The sequence below is a fragment of the Vanacampus margaritifer genome, chromosome 16, assembly GCF_051991255.1.
Source record: "Vanacampus margaritifer isolate UIUO_Vmar chromosome 16, RoL_Vmar_1.0, whole genome shotgun sequence".
Taxonomy (NCBI): domain Eukaryota; kingdom Metazoa; phylum Chordata; class Actinopteri; order Syngnathiformes; family Syngnathidae; genus Vanacampus; species Vanacampus margaritifer.
In genome coordinates, this window is record NC_135447.1 from 4,359,687 (window position 1) to 4,376,759 (window position 17,073).

Consider the following 17,073-nt stretch of genomic DNA (forward strand, 5'->3'; position numbering starts at 1 on the left):
CTTCATTGTACGAAGTAATGGAACCAGTGAAAAATGTCTGCTGAAGCTGAGCCGCTTCCTCTGGTCCAGTTTTGTTTGACTTTTGAACAACATTTTCCTCGAATTTTAGATCTATACATTACGATAAACATCTGAAATGATCTAGATCTTTAATTTGTTCAACTAATGACAATTGGTTCGAGATGTTAATTTTGCTTTATTTGGCAGTTTTTAAAAAAGTATTATCATACAGTAAATGTGTGAATTCTCTTGAAATCACTTGACAATCGTGTCTTTCAAGTTACAAGAATTGTGAAAATCCACGTATAATTGCTGCCTGATGGTGTGCGTTGTTTTTTTGTAACAAACTCCTTTTTGTATCCATTTTTTTTGACATTCGAGACTTGACCGCTTGATAAATCACAACTAGCTCTTCTGTCCTCACCAGAACACAGCTGCATACATGCCATCAATCTCAGCATGTCGGGAAGACAGCGGTTCAGCGGTGGTCTCACTCTTTTTTGCCCCCTTTTAGACCTTTTGGAAAGAATCATGCACTTTTTTATTTCGCAAGGATGACGTCACGACAAATGGCTTTAATTGCTTGGGAACTTGTGAAGCGACCACAACCGCTAACCGAAACTTTAACTAAAAATAGAACTCGTAGCCTGTCGCTAAACGTGACAACTGATTTATGTCTCCGGTCTCACACAGCAGGGCTGGAAAGTCGTACCTCACCAGCTGTAGTCATATGACGTTTGATTAAAAACCGAATGAAACCCAAAACGTGCGAGTCGTGCGTTCACCTTCAATCACCGGCAGAAGGTCAAGTCAGAACTTTTTTTTTTTCTGGTCCGGGAGCCCAGACGCGCTGGGCACATCTGGAAAAACTTAACTCGGGACTACAAGTACAACTAAGCGTTAGAAGTTGAACACAGGCGTGTGTCATTCCAAAACATGACGCCTGTGTGAAAGGTTGATGTCATAGTTTGTGAGTGGTTGCTTAGTGTTTAGCGCTTTTGATTAGCTTCCGAGTGTCTGGATGTGTGACATGCCAAACATTCAGTTCTCCGTGTGTAATCGCATACTTTGCGCCGCCTTTTTATAGCAACAAACTGATGATTGGCTGTGAAAATTATTTGGAACAAATGCTGATAAATGCTGCAAGGGTCATTTCTAATTTGTATCCAGCCTTATTAGCTATGTTTTCATGTACCGGTAGTTGATGAGCCACCCGTGTCATGTCATGGATTAGACAAAACTAGGTTGGGCTAGAGACCCGAATTTTCAGACACAGGTGCTCTCCCACCTGTGTTAAGGATAGAAGCTGGAAAATGAGCTTTTGTTTTCAGCCCATTGTATTATTAGTTAGTTACCAGCCAACTGTGTTGTGAACTAGACAAAACTAGTGTGGACTAGAGACCTGAATCTAAATCTGCCTGAGACACAGATGCTGTCCCACCTGTGTTCAGGATAGCAACTGGGGAAAAAAAAACCTTTTGTTAGATACAGTAACTGACATCTGTGTCACAAACTAGACACAATTCAGTTGGACTAGAGATCTGAATCTTAAATGCTTAAAAAAAACACACAGGTGTCCCAACCAACCATTGTTCAGGCTCTGATTTAATGGCCCATGGCCTTGTTTATGTTTTACAGTATGTATCAAACAACAATTTGCAGTTAAAACTCCACATTTTTGTCACCTTTTTTTTTTGTCAAAATAAGTTTGCCTATATAAAAATAATTCACTCACAGATTGGTGTGAAATGTGCTATAAGAAAAGTAAACATGTTCTTCATCGAACCAGAAGTAGATCTCTTGTCAAGGCTCTCACTTGGTTGTACATGAATTCTTGTGTGTACAATGACACCTGCTGGTTTAATGCCCATCCTGCACCTTTAAATTGCTGGAATATTTGCATCCTAATTTAGACAGTTTTACAACGGAATATAGTGAGTCTTCATTGACTTTGTATTGATGCGATCGATGTACAGTAATAGGTTCTTATCTGCATACAGCACAGCATTATAGAGTCGACTCAGTATAGTGACCTGACAATCCTAATTGAGTTTTTCCATATACAGTACTAATCAAATTTGTATTATATTTTTCTCTTATTAATTTTTCCTGCATCCAATAGGATCATCACATGGTTTATACAAAGTACAGTATACTAGGAATCCCCCAAAAATTCTGCATCCGGCACAAAATTATTACATGGTGCAGATTTGGACAGTTGTACAACACAACAACTACCGAAATTTGACAGTCTTGAAGATAGAATAAAATATACAATTTCATCTGACTTTGCACTTAAACGTGATTTATTGTCTGCATCCAGCACGAATAGTAATATGGATCCATCAGAAGCATAATACCGGTTTTCAAAGAGACTTAGTTGTACATGCATATGAGCGATAGAACTTGTTCTGCGTCCAGCATGAGATGGTTTAGTAACATTATAAACACTCGAAAGGATTTTAGTGATTTAACTTTTTTATCATCCAGCATGGGAATTGGCTGCATCTGTAGTTAAACACCCACTAATACCCGATCTTTTTTTTTATACATACTGTGTCTTAATCTACGTTATATCTATTTTAGTGTACTAACATTTTCTGCATCTGGCACGGGATTATCACATGGAATTTGGTGCATGATCAGTATAATAACAACTAAAACCAGACAATGTGAAAGCCAACCACCATAGAGTGGTTATTGATTTTGTACATAAAGTTTTTTTTCGGTATCCGGCACGGGATTATCACAATGCATGGGATGTCATTCATTGTTCCCATCATTCATTCGTTCATTCATGGGAAAGCGGTGTCCCTGACACGCTTCCTGACAACAAATCCAAAGATGATGACGAGCGGATGTTGACGGTCGGATGCAGATGCGCTATAAATATGACAGCCCTCCGCTGTTGCATAATGGTCAAGCCTCACGCACACTCACGTGCACGCACACACACACACACACACACACACACACACACACACACACACACACGCAAGCACATTTGCTGAACTCTAGCACGGCAGGTCCGGATTACAGTAAAGGACCTGAGACGCTGGGGGACATCTGGAGGTCCCTGATGTGATTGAGGTCACTACCTTTGTAACACTTGATTCTTGTTCACACAACTGACAGAATATTAGGTACACCTGCAACATACACACATATATACATACATACAAACATATATATATAAATATATATATAGAGAGAGAGAGAGAAAGAGAGAGAGAGAGAGAGAGGGGGGGGTGGGGGTGGGGGGCGGACAGATAGATATGGATAGATTTCAGTTGCTTCAAGTGTTCCCCCCTAAAAAATAGTTTCTGTTTAGATTTTATAACTGTAAAATAAATAAATACAATTCTATCGACATAAGTATAGTAAGTCTATAATAATGCTAGTTTAAAGACATGGTGGTATTTTATGAGACAACCTAAGATCGCTTGTTTTAACAAAATTCATATCCGTTTTCCACTTTTTTCTTCTTTTTTTTAAGTCACCGTGTTGAGTACACGAGCTCACACGAAGAGCGTCACGGTGACGTCACGTAAGGCGACGGCCTGATAGGCGAATTTATTCATGACGCTGCCCCACCTGTGACGTCAGGCAAACTACGATGACGCTAACGCAGCACTCTTAAAGGGCCAGACACCAAGTCCATGTAACTTCCACTTTTAATTATTATGAATTATTCATTTCTGGCGTGCATTTTGGAACCTAGTGTTTCAATACTCCGCTTAGTTGCTGCTATTTCATTTCCACCCCCTCTTAATATCGTAAATGGACTCGTCCGCCGCTACTCACCCCCCTCCCCCCTCTATGCACGGCGTCCCCACTTCTGCAGCTGCAGGCCGCGCGCAGGAAGGAAGTCATCACGCACGGCAGCAGCCAGTCGGCGGCTTGCGAAGGTAGAATGACATAGCGGGTGAAAAAAAGAGGAAGAGGAGAAAACAGGCATCGACGCTATTTTTTTCCTATTTGTTCTTTTTTGAATCCTTTCCACATCCACTTGCCCAACGATGCTCATCAAGGAATTGTAAGTATGCGTGTCTGAGCGCGACATTGAGGGTGGAGGATGAGAGGATGAAGGGGAGCGGTGGGCGGGGGGTATGGATGTCATATTTCCACCGCATGAAGCGCGGGAGATGATGAAGGCTGTTGCATCATCATCATCATCCTCACGTGCAGCATACGGCTCAGGCATGGCGGCTGTGCCCTTCACATTCTGCTTATGGATTGTATAAAAATATGCGTAAAAGACAAAACCACATCCCTCCCTTGCTCTTCCACCCTCCCTCCTCCATGTTCTTGATGGATGCACGGTGAAGGTGAAACCCCTCACGGGGCCACACTGGAAGAATGTGTGCAGCTAGGAAGCAATTGAAACAAACATTAAAAAAAATAATAATAATTTAAATAATAAAAAAAAATATATATATATACATATATTAGCATCCCAAGATGCTAAAAATGCTCGTTAGTAGCTGAGGCCTGCTAGCAGCAGCAAGGGCAAGGCCATTTGCTCACACCTAGCCCAGCCTGTTTTTTTATGGCATGGTCACGTGGATTCAATCAATAAATTGCCACTGCCACACAGGGAGAAAAAAAAACAGGAGTGATGACATGCAGCGATTAGGGAGAGTCTGGCCCTCGGCGGTGCGCCTGGAAGTGAATTAAAAAGCGTTAAATGCTGTCAACGCTGATAGCTGACATGCTCACACCTGTCAAAATAATCCAGATATAGTGTGGGATTAACAATAAGGCTCATAATAGATGTAAAATGTAAGTGTAAGAGTAATGCGAAAAGTCCTAACACTGAGAATTGATGCATTAATTCTTGTCATTCCGACTTTAATTATTATCATTACTTTTATTTCGGATGGTCCCGATTGCAGCAGCTGTGCCTGTTTGGGGTCGAGCCACAGATTAGCAAACAGGGAAAGCGGGATTATGTCGAACTGGGCATACACTGCATATTTTGGTACATCCGTTAGCATAGCATGATAGCGCATTTTAGACACTGCAGGTTTTCTCAATCAATAAGAAATAAAGCCACCATATTTTGTAAAACATTATAAAGTAATCTGGGTTGTTTGGAGTACACCATGTCAACAGTATGATCAATCAATAATAAATAAAGCAGCAAAATGTCAAAATAAGGGCAAGGGAAGGTTGATACTGGATATTTCAATTCATGTGTAGCAAGTTTTAAACTTGTGTCCATCAAGAGGTTTCCTATTTGAATTTGTCCCGTTCATCAAGATCACAGATGCAACCCTATTGACAAAGTAGTTGGGTTGTTCTAGTGTACACCATGTCAAGAGTTAGCTCAATCAGTAAGAATTAAAGTTTTGGGTACATCATGACGTTGCTTACAGTTTGAGACTGTCCCATTCATCAATATCACCTGGGTGTTTCTTTGTAGACACTGTGTCAATTGTACAATTAGTTAACTCAATCAGTAAGAATTAAAGCCACAACTGAGGTACATCAGGAATGATGTTGCCTTTAGTGAAGTTTGGGGCTGTCAATAAATTATAAAACTGCGGATTCAATTTTTTTTTTGTGGCGCTTGGGCATTCCATGAATGCAAAACTCAAAATACCAAAATCAAAACCACATGTTTTCATAGCACTACATAGCATGATGGCACATTTTGTTGCCTTCAGTTTAGGACTGTCACATACTTGTCAAGGTCATTAATAGAAACCCCTAACCCTAACTTTGTGTTAGCATTAGCGCGTTAGTGTCTTTGTTAGCATCTCACCTTGTTTACCACTGTTTTGTATTCAATGCAGTAACTTACACTAAACAAGTTCATGTCTATGTTTCAGTACTAATGACATTCTTCTTTTTTTGTCCCGCAGTAGAGTGATTCTTCCTATCTCAGTGGAAGAGGTAAATTTAAATGATCTATTTATGTATTGTACTATTTCACCCAATGCTGTTGCTGCTTGTTTTATTTTCTGTGTATGTAAACAGTGCTGAACAAATGAATTTCAGTGAAAGAGTTGTTTTGTTTGTTTGCTGATTTTTTTTTATTGTTGTTCAAGCAACTCCTTAAAATGCACGTCTTCAATCGAACGATCGTTTCAAACCCGTGGGTGGTATTGTGACCCGTTTTGGGCTTTTTGATGGTTATGACCAGGCAGGCTATTTCAAAAATAAAATTCCACCCACTTAAGACTCTAAATCCGTCTCCGGTGGCTTGCAAATGTCCGTCCTGTTTCATTTTTGTGCCGATGAAAAGCTGAGCGAAGGATAGCCTGAAGGATTCTGAGATGCGTCTCCTTCGTCCTTGACCTTCACTTCTCCTCGGACCACTCATACACAAATGTGTGATGTGGTCCTTTTTTTCCCCGAGGGCAAAAAATGCCACGAAGACTGTACTGGGCCTCGTTCTGAAATTCCCTCAAGAAGCGGTTGAGTTTCGTTTCCAGTCGGTTAACAGTTTTTCAGCGCCCGAAGTGTTATCGTGGGGTGATATTTTCACTCATTGAGATTTATTTCTCTTGGTCACATTTTCTTAGCCGCTTGTTGCTGGGCAGAATTCATAGAGATGCAGTCATTTGCAAACGTCTTGAGACATTACTCTGTATTAGATATAAAATAAAGATTGGATCAAAAATTAACTGTTTTCTACTTCTATTCACTCTGGCCAGCAAAGCTGTCTTTTTCCTGGTTCACTATTATGTGTATAAAATACAGCTGCTTGCAGCCACGCATCTAATTATCTAAATGCGGCAAGCCGCAAAGGCTGCTGACCCGCACTTGTTTCACTCTCTAACCTGAAGACAAAAATCATTCTATCAACGCTCGTTGTTCGCTTAGGCCTTGGCACCTTGCGGACTCAAGACGTCAACAAGCCGCGTGTCCAGATTTGAGCTGAGGTTACGCGTGCAGTGGATTAGATGCGATTAAGAAAGAAAGGCCGCCATTGTTCTGCGTTTCCCGCAGTCACATGGATCAGCAAGATGTGGGGGGGGGGGGGACTGATGGCGGAGGGTTGATAAGCGCTTGAGGAAGAATCAATCTTAGAGTCAGTCTAAAAAAAAATGAAGCAATAAATAACACGCTAGCGTTTTCCTCCCTTGACAGTACCAAGTGGGCCAGCTGTACTCTGTGGCCGAGGCCAGCAAGAACGAGACGGGAGGCGGCGAAGGCGTGGAGGTGCTAAAAAACGAGCCCTACGAGAAAGATGGCGAGAAGGGCCAGTACACGCACAAAATCTACCACTTGCAGAGGTAAGAACGTATCATGAGCTCCTTTCTGCCCCTGTAAAGTAGGTAAGCTCAGAACTAAAACACAATGAATGAAATCAAATTTGGTAGGCACGTCTATCACCAGCAGACCCACAAAAAAAACACATAAAATCTGCCATTTAGCTTTAGTTTCTGTGATTTTCGTTTGCATGGCGGCGAAATTTGATGATTCGCCACAAAATATGAGAACTGTTTGAAAATTCAGGCCGCAAAAACTTGTGTTATGTAACAACATGAAATTTGGTAGACGTGTCAATTATGAGTATACCCGCAAAAAGTCTCACGATGCCTTGCCAGAAACATCACAGGAAATCAGCCATTTTGGATTGAAGCGGCCATTTTAGAGTAATTGCCGGAAGACATTATTTGGAAAAATAAGCCCCTGAAGACGGATGAAATTTGGTGGACTGATCTTTATGAGTAGACCCACAAAAAAGTCTCAAAAAGCCATGCCATAAACATCGCAGGAAATCTGCCATTTTGGATTGAAGCGGCCATTTTAGAGTAATTTACGAAGGGCGTTATTTGAAAAATACGCCGCTGAAGCCAGTTTTTCTTGAAAAGGTTTTTCTACTGAGAGAGCTCAGTATTGTCCATTCGGTAATTTTACCGATTCGACATATCATCATCATTGCTCTCTCTCTCTCTTTTTTTTCTTTTTCTTTTTTTTTGTATGTGCGTGTGTGTGTGTGCATGTGTGTGCATGAGTGTCCACTCATTAATTCACCTAAAACCTATTAAAAATCCCATACTGTTCACCTAAGCCGAATACTTCAGAATCCAGCTAGAGTTGTGAAGTAGTCAGGAGACCCGAGGAAGGATCAAAGAAAAGAAAGAAAAGTGAAATCCAGCACCGACCAGACATCACAGTTTTTCTTAGAAATGTGATATTTAGTGAGCTGGTCTATTATAGACCAGTAGGCCCACAAAGAAGTCTCGAGAAGCCATGCCGCAAAAGTCACAGGAAATCTGGCATTTTGGATTATAGCGGCCATTTTATAGTCAGCGCCAGAGGACTCCCCATAAAACACATGCATTACTTGAATAATAAGCCCCTGACGCCAGTTTTTTTTTTTTAGCAACGTGAAATCTGGTGGTCTGTAATGAATAGACCCACAAAAAAGTCGATGTCTGCCATTTTGGATGAAAGCGGACATTTTACCGTCATTTTCTAAAAACAAAATCACATGTATTGTTTTGAAAATTCCGCCCTTGAATCCATTTTTTCTTTGCAACCTGAAATTTGGAGTAGACCCACAAGAAAGTCTCAAGAGGCCATGTCATAAAAGACACAAGGAGTCTGCCATTTTGGCCATTTCCATTGATCTTTCCAAGACTTGAACTTGTCCTAGAGATTTTGTCTGATTGCTACCTGATCTGACCCTACAATTATAATTAATAATAATAATTTCCCAATCTGAAGAGCTTCACAGTTGCACTCTTGCTGAATCAAAATATATTCAGGGATGTGATTTTTCCGCTAATTCACGGAATTCCGCTTTTTTTATCTCCCCCCCAAAAAAAAAAAAAATCCGATTATTTTTATTTATTTATTTTTTTTAGTAGTTCATTGTGTATGCACATGACTCCGACAGATAACATCTTCTGCTAAAACAAAGACATTTGTGGTATGCTCTAATATGAGTTACTTTTCATTTGGTCATGATACAATTATTTGTTCATGAAATTTGAACTCTTCAACATTATTTATGTGTTAACTTAGTAATCACATTAGTTAGATATGATGATATTCTCAGTGATAGTTTTTAAAAGCAAAGGCAGTCCAATGTTTTTGAATGTGACTGATTTTGAGTTGACTAAAACTGCCATTTTATATGGGATAGTTCAATATACATTGAAAATTTATGCTGTTGTTTTGTCTATTTCTTTGTCATGTGAGTGCATTGAAAGTACTTAAAAACACGGAAAACCCATGAGCTCCGGGGGGCGAAAGCCCCCCCTTGTCCCCCCACCAGGGCACTGCCCTGGACCTAGCTGGGTGCCAGCGGCCCCCAGACCCCCGGCTAAATTTTCAGATAATTTCACTTTGGTCAAATCACATCCCTGTATATTGTAGCAATAAACCGTCTCCTGACAGCTTGATTTCCGTGTCCCCCAAACACTCTCTTCCTGCAGTAAAGTGCCGTCCTTCGTCAGAATGTTAGCTCCGGCTTCAGCCCTCAACATCCACGAGAAAGCCTGGAACGCATACCCGTACTGTCGCACAGGTAACACCTACACATTTCAAACAGTACAAAGACTGCAGTATCACATTTCACAGTAGTACTTTAGTCATAAGAGTACACCAATGTACTCCCATACACTCCAGGCTGTATGATTTAATAATATTCTTGTACATTTGACATTAGAACATAAAATACATTCAGTGTTAACGCCAGCTTGGTGACTTACATCTGTGGCACCCTGATGGAGGGCCTGAATAATTTACTGGATGTCCAGCCAGAGAGAGGAGGCGTGCAATCACCTGATCCTCACACATTCAAGCGCACACACAATTCACGACAACAAAGACATTGTTTATTGTGAAGTTTGCCTCAAAAATCCCTCAATCGCTTCTTTTCTTCTGTCCTTTTCTTCGGCTGCATTCCTCCGCCTGGATGCGCAGTTATCACTGTAAGTACAATCTCAATGTTGTGTACAAACGCACCTAGCGAGAACATGACTGGCTGACGAGAGACATTTGATCTCATAGAGACAGCAATGGTAGTCAGGCACCATGACTGTGTGTGTGTGTGTGTGTGTGTGTGTGTGTGTGTGTGTGTGTGTGTGTGTGTGTGTGTGTGTGTGTGTGTGTGTGTGTGTGTGTGTGTGTGTGTGTGTGTGTGTGTGTGTGTGTGTGTGTGTGTGTGTGTGTGTGTGTCTCCTTCACTGTCATCTCCAATGCTGTTTCTTCTCCCACGGCAGAATGAATACATGAAGGAGAACTTCCTGATCAAGATTGAGACGTGGCACAAACCTGACCTGGGACGCCAGGATAACGTAACCATGAGCTTTTAATCAGCATCCTTGTTGGCTAAATTTGTTTGTTTTTTTTTTTTTTACTTTTGAGCCAATGCACAAAACTAATGCCGGAAATACGCGGAACGATCTTTTCTCCTAGTTTTAGTCATCGCTCATGACTGGGTTTCACATGTGATCTGTCAACACAAAGGGATTCTGTATTGTTCTGATTTTTATAGGGAACCACTGCTTGAACCCGGCTTCTAGTTCTAGTCAGCAGTCGTGACTTGTTTTTATCTCTTTGACTGCCAAAAACGTTAAATAACGTTTAGTAAAATCCTATTGAGGAGTACCAAAGACGTTGAAAGACGTTTGTTTCAAAACAGAGGTGAAACTAACCATTTTCTATTGTTGATTACTGAAAAACGGAATAAGGTAGAAACAAACTTTTTTTTTCTGATGAAAGATGAGAGTCCAATCTTTCATTTGGTAGTATGTGTGTTTCCATAGTCCAAACACATAATTTTCTGTGGACCTTGAAAGATCAGTCAAAATGCTTAAATCGACTGGCACCCACGGCATCCCTTTTCTGAAAACGTCTGGCAGTCAAAGAGTTATATGACCACAGAGGAACGTTTACATTGTAATCTAGATTTTACAGGAGCCCAATGGAAAGCAACTAGAACAGGAAATACACTTAAAGACGCAAGATCCCTTCTGCAAGTTATAATCAGTTTGCACAACACATTATTTTTTACTTGTGATTTGACCAAAAAAAGTGATTCTCATAGACAACGAACAGAAAGAAGCTGAGGCAGGGAAATTTACTCTATGATGTAGCATCCCTTCTGTGAGTTCTAGTCAGCACTCGTGACCCTTTGTTTTTATGTGTCATTTAACCAAGAAAGTGATTCTACATTCTAGATTTGATAGAGAATAACTGGAAAGAAGCTAATATAAGAAATGTACTGTACGATCCCTTATCCTCGTTCTAGTCAGCACTCGTGACTCCATTTCATTAGTGGTTTTACCACAGAAAGGGATTCTACATTCTGTTCTAGATTGTACTGGTAACCGATGAAAGATGGCTAATACAGGGGACATAATTGCATCCCTTCTCCTAGTTCTAGTCAGAACTCTTGTCCCGTTTTCCAATGTGAGATGACCACAGAAAGCCATGCTTTTCTAAAGCGGCCGTGTCTCTGTTTTTAGGTTCACGGTTTGGATGCAGAAACCTGGAAGAAAGTGGATGTCGTCTACATTGACATCGCCGACAGAACTCAAGTGGAGCCCAAGGTTTGCGGCGCTATTTCGAGAACCACCGATGTACACTTTGAAGGACGCCATATTCAAGTGATGTAATATTTTGGTTTTCTCGGCAGGACTACAAGCCAGAGGAGGATCCTTGCAGGTACAAGTCTGTGAAGACGTCACGAGGCCCTCTAGGACCAGACTGGCGGGTACGGATGTTCATCTTGTTTTTGAGGCCTAACAAGTTTGCCGCCTAAACGGGTTGCTTATTACGGAACCTTGTCGAATTGGACAAAAATCAATCTAATGCTCATAATTAAACGTGTCTTGAAGCAATTGAGACGTATTGTAATTAGATCTGGTCTGACAGGTTTGCCGCCTCAACGGGCTGCCATTTATCAACAAATTTGAACAACAAAGGATGCAACTCAATTAGGAAGTTATGAGTAGGGTCACGTCCTACCTGGGACAACAAGCAGAGAGAGCAGAAATGCAAACAATAAGTAAGAGACAGGTGATGTGGAATATTCATAATTGTAAGGTTATATTGTATAGTCACTGCGTCGCTAGCAGCAAACAGCAGAGGTCACAATTCGTTCAGGCCTAACAGGTTTGTTGCCTAAATGGGTTGCTGTAGAAATAAAATCAATACATAAACAGAGTGATATTTACTATGGAATGTTCATAACTAGTAGGTCATCTTGGGTAGTCACTTCCTACGTAGTAAAGGGTAGCGGGTGCAACGAAGTTTGCTGCCTAAACGGGCTGCTGCAGAAATGAAAGCGAAAACAGGGCGTGTCATTTGATGTAGAGTATTCCTAACTAGGAAGTTAAGTTGTTCTAAATTTCACTTACAATTTATGAATATGTTTGACTACCAGAGCTGCCTAAACGGGCAGCAGAATTGACACCTAAACAATTGTTCACGCAGAAGGAGCTCCCCAACAAGAAAGACTGCCCACACATGTGTGCCTACAAGCTGGTCACGGTCAAGTTCAAGTGGTGGGGCTTGCAGAACAAAGTGGAAAGCTTCATCCAAAAGGTCCGTCTTGGCAGTTTATGATCGGCCGCCACCCGACGCAGCGACCGACTTTCCTTTATATGCGTCCGCAGCAAGAGAAGCGCCTGTTCACCAACTTCCACCGTCAGTTGTTCTGCTGGATCGACAAGTGGATCGACTTGAACATGGAGGACATCCGCCGCATGGAGGAGGAGACGCGCAAGGAGCTGGACGAGGTAACGCGTCGAAAGGGGAGGAAGTGGAACCGGAAGTGGAATGCGGTGACTGTGTGTGGCTCGTCTTGTAGATGCGAGTGAAGGACCCAGTGAAAGGCATGGTGGCGCTAGAGGACTGAGGTTGCCCTTCCACCCCCTCCCCCCAAGACTGTGAATGCTGCTGCTCATCAGGTGAGAGTTATCGGTTTCAGTAGTGAGGCGCAAACATCATAGTAAAATGGGGGGAATTGTGCTGTAGCACCATCTGGTGGACAAATGTAAAACAATTGTCATCTCTGAACATTGTACATAAATGTCCACTACCTTAATGCTAAGTGCCCTAGAGTGGCTATTATTATATCATTTATGGCACTTTTTTAGGGTCTTTAGACACACTTGAAAAGGATAAAAACACATTTAAAAATATTTAATATAATGTTGAAAGAGAACCTGAGCAATAGATAGCTCAAAAATAATGTACTGACTACTCTATGTGTTTTAGTAGAGGTGTCAGGTGATGAATTTTTTAAATCATAATTAATCGCATGACTTCAATAGTTAACTCAGGATTAATCACAAATTTTATATATTTTCTAAATGTACAGTAAAATGTACAATAAAAAATTTTCATACTCTTGTTAACATAAAAGTGAGGAAAAAAACTAATAGAAATATGGCTGCATCTTTTAGTCATTGATACAGTAATTTTATAATAATTCATAAAATTTAGTTAAAATTAAAAAGATGTACTGTGCTGTAAAAAAAACGAGTGTTTTTGTGTTGAGGTCATTTTTCTGCCACCAGATGGCATAATTGCATTTGTTAGTCGGCGACAGCTCAGTGCATTTTTCTTTTCTTATTAAGAGCTATCTAATCTTTAACATGAAGTAACTTTTAAAATTGTAAAATACAACTTGACCCAATCTCCACCATTATATGCATTATAATTACATTTATTACTGCTAAATTTGCCGTAGACGTGTCTGGGATGGTCATTAATCTTGGTTAAAAAAAAATGGTGGCGTTCAAGGAACTGTAAATTAACTCAAAATGAACACACTAATTTTGATATCAATCATCATGCCCAAAGATCGACATAATAAAAAGGTTCAATAATTTCTTTCTAATTGCATCAGCAAAAATGAGGCTGAGCTTGAAATACTTCCTGTTTTCACTCTTCTTTCAAATTTGCAGCCTTAATTTGCGGTGTTTTGTTCCGAAATTGGGCAATGTCATAATCATTGATGATATTGGAGTCTTTGATGGCAAAACCCAATTTTTTTCCTCACTGCTGTGTTCTCTCCTTTTCAGACCCGAATACCGAGACACCAGCGGGATTCACGTCCTCCTCCCATTCCAACAGACGCAACATCCGACCATCCCCCTCCAAATTTCCAATCCCGGCCGGCCGCCCTCCGCGTCCCAAATTCCCTCGCTCGGTACCGCCTGGTTTTCAGGAAGCTGGACCCCGTAAACTTCTCGTCTCTGTCCCTGCCCCGTTCACTGACAGCTCTGAGGCGTCAAGGTAGAAAAACCAGTAGAGCCATTTATTCATCGATTCATTCCCAGAACCACAGAGAGTTATTTATCTCTGCCATGTAGGATTTACTGAATCTATTCCGATGTTGTACATATATACACACTATGCCGGGTGGGTGGGGATTGGGGCGGAGTCATTGTATGGTATAATGCAGTATTTATATACTGTACATATAAATATGAATATATCAACAGGGTTTTTAAAATGATTTTATCGGTAAGTCTGTGGGCTTTTTTTTTTCTTCTCCCCACCAGCTGCTATGTGTTTTTTTTTTTTTTCATGACACCTTTGCGTTCCTTTAGAGTCGTTAGCGTGTTGTTTTGTCGTTTAAAGCTACAGTCGTTCAAACCGCCAGGTCGAAGGTTCTGGTTTTATTTTTGCCCTGGTAATATTCTGCTGCTTTGTGACTGTGTGTGTGTGCGTGCGTGCGCGCGTGCGTGTGTGTGATCTTGCAAGTATGTCCAATTGAAGCAATTAGTGTTCAGTTAGCATGAGAATTAAACAGGCATACGCTCCATAGACAAATGAATTCAAGTCTTAAAGCCGTGTTTCCACAGTTCGCTACGCGATGGCAAAGGTTGTTGAAGGCTGACCACGCCCCCTTAATGCCAAAAATGGTTTCAACACAATTATGCTAAAATTCTGTACTTTAGCACCTTGGGGCAACTTGTTAATTAGTTAATGAGGCAAATTTGATCAAACGCAGTAACTCTTAAGTGAAGTACAGCACATTTTACTTAACTCTTTGACTGCCAGACGTTTTCAGAAAAGGGATGCCGTGGGTGCCAGCCCATTTAAGCATTTTGACTGATCTTTCAAGGTCCACAGAAAATGTTGTGTTTGGACTATGGAAACACACATACTACCAAATGAAAGATTGGACTCTCATCTTTCATCAGAAAAAAAAGTTTGTTTCTACCTTATTCCGTTTTTCAGTAATCAACAATAGAAAATGGTTAGTTTCACCTCTGTTTTGAAACAAACGTCTTTTAACGTCTTTGGCACTCCTCCCTATGATTTTACTAAACGTTATTTAACGTTTTTGGCAGTCAAAGAGTTAAATAATGAAAAGGGTACCAAAGACATTTTCTATACTTGAGCACTTTTTGACACTGTAGTGTGGGGTACCAAGCTCAGCTAAAGCTAGCTAGACACTAAAGACGCGGCAATAATATCACAGTGTATCATGCCATAAAGTATTGATTGATACACAGGCATAAAAAAATATCATAATGAATTTTACGAACAACTTTTATTATATAAATTACATATCAAACGTAACTAAATACAGTGATGACTGCTGGAAGCAAAAATGCTAGCATATCGCTATAAACCGTATCGGACTAAAGTGCGTTATTGTAAGTAATAGCACCTGTTGCCGCTATGTTGTTGTTGGTATCGTTGAAAAATGAAATTGTATCGTGACCGTTCCGAACTGAAGGTGGGAACGCGGCTTTAGCGAGTCACCTCTCCAGTGGATAAACGAGCTTATCCAGCGATAGCAATAACTGCCATGACGACAAAAAAAAAAAAAAAAAAAAAAAAAAAGGTCCAGAACTCTTATTGTTTTTGTTTTGGGGGGGGATTTTGTTTTTTCCAGACTGAACCGTGTCCTGTTGTTATTGCGTGTGTGCATGAGCATACGTGCATGTGTGCGTGTGTGCGTGACGTTCAGTGACGTGACTCTGTTTTTGTTTGTATAAAATGTCCCAGCGAGAAGTCTATTGATTTCAAATTTTTTTTCCTGCTATATGTCAAGAACCCTTAAAGATATTTGAATAATAGATGATTATGGTATCAAATCACATGTTTGCTGTCAACTCTCCAAACTTCCAAGCCATCTTCAGGCTTGTATAAAGTATTGTACTGTACTCTGCACAAGGACCACATTACAGGACTGCATAAAAAAAAATTATCTTTATTTTTATTATTGTCATAGTGCTTTTGTCATTCCGAGCTAAATGTTGCTAAGAGGGAAATCACTAACACCACTTGATTAATACAAATTAAAAGGCCAGAAATGTAACAGTAACACCCCCCCCCCCCCCCCAAAAAAAAGACTTTTCAGCTCCTTTGACTCTTACTCGTGTGTTAGCGTGCCCCTTGTTTTTTCTTGATCTTTTCTTGTGGATTTGTGCCTTTTTTTTTGTTGTCATCTTAATCTTCCAAGAACACATATTGTACATTGGAAACGTGAATTGATGAAATGAATAAAACAAAAAGGAGACAACCAAATGAATGTTGTTGTCGTACCATGTGTGAATACTTAATTCCATATTTGTGAATGGCTCTCACTCAAACACACATGCACCCTCGTACACGTACACACATCGCACACTAATGTCAAAATTAATCAGGCTTTCAGTTGGCAAAGATTATGTCAAATCCTGCTTAAAGGGACGTTTTGTGACAAGTTCATGACCCCGAATGAGGCGGAAAATATTTATATTACTGCACATATGTTTAATGGTAATGTAGATTCTATTTACAAACCGCAACAGTCAATAATTTTATTAGTACTTTTCCGTGCATCAAAGTTTAAAGGGAATGCCAAATCAAGGGCTGAATTTAATCTAAGGCTGAATAGTTGTTTCAAATTTGGTATCAGTCGGATAAGTTTGTCTGAAGGACCACTAGAAATGGCCAAAATGACACAAAAAAATCAAACCAAAATGGCTGACTTCCTGTAAGTTTTCCGGGATAGTTTTATAAGACTTTTTTGTGGGTCTACTCATGATAGACATGTCTACCAAATTTCATGTTGCAAAGTGAAACTGGCTTCAGGGGCTGAATTTTCAAAAATGTGTTCACATTTCATGGAAAGTCGTCAATTTAAACCCCCTT

At 40.4% G+C, this 17,073-nt stretch overlaps 1 protein-coding gene across 1 annotated transcript; it reads left to right on the forward strand.

The window, feature by feature from the left end:
- Positions 1–3,826: 3,826 nt before the first annotated feature.
- pitpnab (phosphatidylinositol transfer protein, alpha b) lies at positions 3,827–16,464 on the forward strand. The gene is made up of 12 exons (XM_077547241.1): positions 3,827–4,036; positions 5,868–5,898; positions 7,099–7,244; positions 9,399–9,490; positions 9,889–9,896; positions 10,188–10,262; positions 11,436–11,519; positions 11,606–11,683; positions 12,406–12,516; positions 12,588–12,710; positions 12,782–12,881; positions 14,001–16,464. Exons 1-11 carry the CDS (start codon positions 4,020–4,022, stop codon positions 12,827–12,829), a joined length of 813 nt encoding a protein of 270 aa, XP_077403367.1. The 5' UTR covers positions 3,827–4,019; the 3' UTR covers positions 12,830–12,881; positions 14,001–16,464.
- The last annotated feature ends 609 nt before the right edge of the window (positions 16,465–17,073 follow it).

What these genes read in the sequence shown, in the direction of transcription:
- pitpnab (XM_077547241.1), top strand. An exon ending in GAACTCAAGTGGAGCCCAAG is followed by an intron (nt 11,520 to 11,605) that starts GTTTGCGGCGCT and finishes TTTTCTCGGCAG; the next exon opens with GACTACAAGCCAGAGGAGGA. An exon ending in CGCGCAAGGAGCTGGACGAG is followed by an intron (nt 12,711 to 12,781) that starts GTAACGCGTCGA and finishes CTCGTCTTGTAG; the next exon opens with ATGCGAGTGAAGGACCCAGT.